We start from the raw sequence: 5,847 nt of genomic DNA on the forward strand, positions 1-5,847 counted from the left end.
AAGTGATTTTTGACCCAAAAAATTTTACTTTATGGTGTTTAAACATACATATTCAAACTTAACTTATCCTAGTTTTTTTAGTCAAGTTAATAAGTTTTGCCTCAATTCCATACCACGTTGAGTTTTTTTCTATCCTGCCCGCCAAATAAATACAATGAAATACCGAGAAATCGCGCGTAAAAGTTTTCGCTTTATGCCCAAGCATTCATATATCTACGAGACAATATTTCGAGTTCCCATCTATAACATTAGGGACATATTATATAATTTAAGCAAAAAACAGTTTTTGTTTTTAAGCTTCTAAAGCAGGCTCCCCCCTCAAAGAAGATTTACGAAACGTAATAAATCATTATTCATTCGATAACTGTGATCTCTTAAATTCTTTCTTTAATTCTCAACTCATTAAAGACTTTAAGGGGATTGCTTCGAAAAGACGAAAATCCAAACAGATTTTGTGAGACCATTGAAAATCGGAATTGGTTTGCAATTCTTACAGCTAAGCAATTCTGTCTTGGATATCACAACACCACTGTATTTAATACATTTTTATAATTGTAGCATTATAATTAATAATAAACCATTTCCGACAAAAAGTAAAATAATTAAGAACACTATTGTATTAAGCGATTTAGACAACATTAAATATATAAACTTCATAGATGAAGTTAAATACCAAAAACAGCAACAATACATAAATATAAGTATATATACAATATCAATCATAATTATACTCAATCTTTCGATAATCATCTATTGTAAAAATAAAAGAAGAAATGTTAAAATTACTAATGTGATCTCCCAGGAGAGAGCTCAATTAAGGGGTGTTACATCGACGTCTATGCCAACCACGGTAGAGGAAGAGTAGAATCACTATCAGCTGAAGTTATGTAAACAAAGGGACATCTGAGAGGTGCCATTGTGGAAACGTCAAGGGAGTCCGGGTTGAGTTTCTATTAGAATCCAAGATGGCCGACTTTTAACCGGAAAATGGTTGCATTGTGTTATTTTCTAAAAATTAATGGAAAAATTAAATTTTTTATTTATGCCTCTTTTTAACTGGGGTAAGTTAATAAATGTTCACTACAGAAAAATGTTACGAGCAAATAAGCAACCATGCCGAATAGTGGGGTCCAGAATATGCTCATTCACAGCCATATTTATATTTTTGCCATCATAACGGTTTTTGCAAGTAAATTTGCTTGAATTTATTTCGCGGAACAATCCTTTACTATGGTTTATTAAGTTATTTGAATATGGAAGAAGTGTTTGCAAATTTCCATTGGAAAGATAAATAACAGATCGACTGGGATTGTATTCCAATAAAAGTACGAAATAACTAAACATGGCTTCGTTAATATTTCTGCGTAATGGGTCAGGTGCTGTTCGAATTTTAGGATTTAAGCTTTATTTCAATAGATTTATCATGTATTTATCATAATTTTTGTAAGAAATAGCAAAGAAGCTGGTTTAGAACGTTTGATTCATTAGTCTGCTTTAAACGCTAGTTCCGAACCAAATAGCTTTGTGTTTGAGGATGGCAGCAAATTTTGAAGAGCAAATGCTAAGGTGAATGTATGTGCTGTTCGCGATGAATTCCCAGAGGCCGGCTGATATCTATGGTTCGGAAGATCGTTTCCTACGATACTACTCACTCTGGTTTGCGGGCAACCGTACTGTACAACAGAAGGCTTTTTTTTTCGGATGTTGCACAAGCTATTGTCAACTGCGCTAAGGATCCCGATACTGCTGGTCAGGTTTATCAAGATGTTGGGTAGGTTTTGAGCAAAATTGAATTTACATACTTTCTAGCATGCTAAACACTCAATATCCACCTTACAGTCCAAAACGTTACCTGTTGAGCGCATTAATTGACTGGTTCCATCGTGTTATGCGCAAAGATGACAAATGGTGGGGACACCGTCGTTAAGACATGCGTTGCCATCCTACCATCCTATTGAAAGCCAAGTTCACTGAGCTTATCTGTCCTGGACAACCTATTGGTGAGCTACATATGGAACGTATCGATCGCGAATGTAGTACCGATGACGTTTGGATTTACAATTGACCTCCATGGAAGAGCAGGTACCATGGAAATTGCAACAATATTGTGCTGAGCAATATTATGATGCCGGATTGAGAGAGTGGGAGGAACCAGCTCCACCAAAACCGATAGAACATGGAAGTACTACGTATGTTTGCATAAACCTACTATAATGACAACAACGCTAACAACAGCCAAGCAAATAATAATCAACACTCATTAAATGAAAGTTGGTGGCGTTGGTGACCAAGCAGCGATTTAAAAAGAAAAATTTTAATTTACGCGAATTACAATTCAACGATGTGGAACTTGATAATAAAATTAAACAAAAAAAATGTAATTTGGTTAATAATGAACCTCTATTAAAAATTAAGGAATTTGAGTCAAACAAGTTATTATCTACTAGAATACTTTCAAATGGAATATATTTCGGTGTATTTGTATAAACACGTCATTTTCTTTGCATAGCAATTTTATGATATATTCACGTAGTTGTTAATACTTTTTGAAATATGAAAGTATATAACTTATCGCTGTTATTTGTTTATTACTTTTGTTTTCAATATTGCATTTAGTTTTACTTTGTGAATAGCAAAACTGGCGGACCCTTCTTCTACCGATTTTATAATTACTGTGAGCCCATTTAAAACGTTAATTATAACTAAATGTTTTCTTTCAGTAGATTTTATTTATTGTTAGGCCTACTTGCACCCATATACCTGTAAACTAAATAACAAATATTTACAGAAAATAAATAAAAAGTAACAAAAACAATTCATTTAGAAAAGTACTGTATAATAAATATGTACATGTATGTATGTATAATAATATTTAATATGTATGCCAACAGTGGAGATCTAACAAAAGCCTGAAAATTTTCAAATGATATGCGGAGGGATTGGAGGGTCCTATCAATAAAAAATGCGGAATGTACCTAATAGCAAAAATATACGAGTGTGCATTCCTATCGTAATGTTTAATTGAGCACACGGAACGTATAATATAGAGAAGGTTCAACTATGGACAAGCGTGTGAACTGTCAAGAGCCATGAATTTTCGATTAGTGGATTTCATCACTTTTGGCTCGGCAGGAGAAACTTTAAAAAAAATGAGTGAACAGAGCTAAGAATTCAATGAAAATTATGATCTGAAATATACATTGCGTTTACAGACGCATGTTGGCACATGAAATACATAGATAGGGCTCATCATTCTTCCCTAGGCAAAAGTTCGCAATTTCCTTTTGTCACATAGTTAACACTCCTAAGGCTCCAGGATTTTCGGAAAAGACATGAGAACATGTACGGAGTACATTACTGCAAGGCTGTGACTCCATCAGATAAAATTAAAAGTATAAGCAAATGTGCAGAAATTAATCCATTAAGGCGAGCACCAAAGCTAGCTCGATCGCCCGAGCTGCAACAGGAAATCTTGACACTGAGGGGGTAAAAATTAATGTGTGGCACATTATATGCTCGAACTTGGAGAAAATATAAAGAAGTAAGTAAGTATGACGAGTCCCCTACAGCGCTCTATAAATAACCCCATGAGGGAGCTCCTTAGCAGCATCCCGAAGCTGCATGCGAGTGTACAAAACCTCTGGTCCATAAAATCAGGTCTTACTGAGTGCTGTCCACACCGAAAAGGTTACGTTATGGCCTCACCGAATTCGATTCGAAAGACCTCACCAAAAAAGTTCAACAGGTCGAATGGAGAAGGAATGCCAAAATAATCGGACAAAGTAAAGTGGACATGTGGAAGTTCGATTAATCTAAGGAGGGAGGAAACACCGAGAGATGAAGCTTAGGTGACAGTAAAGCACAAAACGAGAAAAAGCTAAATTAGAAAGTGTTATTGATGCTTCGATTTCGGGCATGTCGCAAAAACATGTACAATCCTGAAGATAGTAGCAAATGCTGCATTAAATGCGGAGAAGCTGATCACTTTGGAAAGGACTGTCGTAAAGAACCAGTCCTCCAAGCGCAAGGATCTTAAAAAAGCTATAAAATGGTAAAACGAGATTCAAGAAGCTTTGTAATAAAATCGATGAAAAGTTAGTCATGCCCAACGTTCGAGGTCCCAAAGGGCAACGCGGACCGGCCTTGTTCTTCTAAAAAATGTTTTGGAAACAGTTTTTCCTACGCAGGACATGCATGAAGAAGATCGGTTTTTAACCGAAGAATCTGCACTTATACCTTTGCCTATGCTTATCCACACGGAGGTCATAAAGGCTGCTGGACGTTTCGGAAATGCGAAATCACCGGAGTAGGATGGCACCCCAAATGCTTTACAAAATTATAAACAAAGTGCTTAATCGTTGATCTTTTCCAAAAAGCATGGAAACAACAGCGTTTGGTCTTGTTACAGAAGCCAAACCAAACAGTTGAAGATCTCAATTATCACATTTGATGTACACACATAACAAAAGCATTACAAAATCTCACAACACCGCCATATTTATTGCGGGTATCACAAGAATCCGTTTTGGCCCAATGCTTCCTCTACCGAAAGAGGCTAAAATAATCGGACTCGCGGACGACATTGTTATGACAATAGCAGTCAAGAAGTTGCATCAAACCCAAAATACATGTGAATCTACATACCAGAATATTAAAAACTCAACTACAAAAAAAGCTGCGCGAGTAATATCGGCCTTATTTCGAATTATGACCAACACGAAAGCAAATCAAATTAACCCATAAATTATATGCCAAAATGGCGTTTTTCATGTTCAGACTAAGTACAATCAGAGCATCGCACGAAGCTGTTAACATCAGGTATAAGGCCCTTTAAATTAACCCTTAAAGGCATGATGATGTATATATACATCAGTGTTGTTTTCTTTTATTAGGTGCTAAAAATATCTGTGTTGGTTTTTGAACGCAAACTTTCATGATGACATTTCACTTTTTAAATTAAATAATTTGACAGCTTGGCGCGCCACTTACAAATACACACTTTGGCGGTAAAATTGCAATTTCATTTTATTTGATAGTAAATAGTATTATTATGTGCTAAAAGTATTTTATGAGTTTTCATTTAGAATTCAATAACAGTTATAGTAAATACGAGCGTTATAATTGTGATGCAGAAATACATTAGTATGCAAAATCGGCAAATAATAGTTTTACTTATTTCTTATAAATATACAATTTATTCATATGAATTATATAATTATTTTTCCCATAAAGTGGTGTTTTATGCACTACTTCACACCTGAGTTTCTTCAAAAAAATTGTTGATGAAAACAACTTTTATGCAGTACAAGAGAACCCTTCAATATTATTTACAATTACTGTTGGGGAGTTAAAAAAAATTCATATGAATTCTTATATTTATGTCAGTGGAGCATAGTACGCTCATACTGGCATTCCAAATTTGCCTACGAACCTGTAAAGGGCGCAATGCCGGTAAATAGATTTGAGATGAYTAGGAGCTATTTACATTTCCACGACTATAGTAAACATCATCCGTGAGAWCATTCTGATCAYGATCGCCTCCATAAGATTCCGTCTGTGATAGAACAGCTAAATACAACATTGCCATCAGTTGCAATAGAACAACGACTTTCTATAGATGAGCAAATGTGTTCAACTAAAATTGCACATATCCTAAAACAATATTTACCTAATAAGCCTCAAAAGTGGGGTTATAAGCTTTTTGTTCTCTGTAATCTTATGTGATGCGCTTACAGATTTGAGGTCTATTCTGTACAAGAGGAAAAACAACAAAAACCAAACGATGAGCCTAATCTCGGAATAGCAAATAACGTTGTTATACGTTTGGCGAGAGCTATACCAAGGATG

General features: G+C 35.2%; 1 protein-coding gene and 1 long non-coding RNA gene across 3 annotated transcripts; one reads left to right on the plus strand and one right to left on the minus strand.

The window, feature by feature from the left end:
* Positions 1-602: 602 nt before the first annotated feature.
* LOC108973615 lies at positions 603-5,841 on the minus strand. Of its 2 annotated transcripts, none has more exons than XR_001993738.1 (3): positions 5,669-5,841; positions 5,432-5,611; positions 603-1,008 (listed from the first exon to the last, which is right to left on the minus strand). It is a non-coding gene; the product is annotated as an uncharacterized LOC108973615 (long non-coding RNA). The 2 variants fall into 2 exon arrangements; XR_001993739.1 differs by lacking the exon at positions 603-1,008 and adding an exon at positions 5,044-5,336.
* LOC108973614 (NADH dehydrogenase [ubiquinone] 1 alpha subcomplex subunit 9, mitochondrial-like) lies at positions 1,015-2,393 on the plus strand. Its single transcript, XM_018940989.1, has 2 exons — positions 1,015-1,771; positions 1,840-2,393. Exons 1-2 carry the CDS (start codon positions 1,617-1,619, stop codon positions 1,925-1,927), a joined length of 243 nt encoding a protein of 80 aa, XP_018796534.1. The 5' UTR covers positions 1,015-1,616; the 3' UTR covers positions 1,928-2,393.
* Positions 5,842-5,847: the final 6 nt, after the last annotated feature.

Source organism: Bactrocera latifrons, unplaced genomic scaffold (assembly GCF_001853355.1).
Source record: "Bactrocera latifrons isolate USDA-ARS-PBARC rearing strain unplaced genomic scaffold, ASM185335v1 scaffold_490, whole genome shotgun sequence".
Classification (NCBI taxonomy): domain Eukaryota; kingdom Metazoa; phylum Arthropoda; class Insecta; order Diptera; family Tephritidae; genus Bactrocera; species Bactrocera latifrons.

Excerpts from the sequence above, each read along its gene's own strand:
- LOC108973614 (XM_018940989.1), top strand. The coding sequence starts at position 1,617 with ATGGTTCGGAAGATCGTTTCCTACGATACTACTCACTCTGGTTTGCGG. Across the intron at positions 1,772-1,839 it reads CAGGTTTATCAAGATGTTGG|TCCAAAACGTTACCTGTTGA; the intron begins GTAGGTTTTGAG and ends TCCACCTTACAG.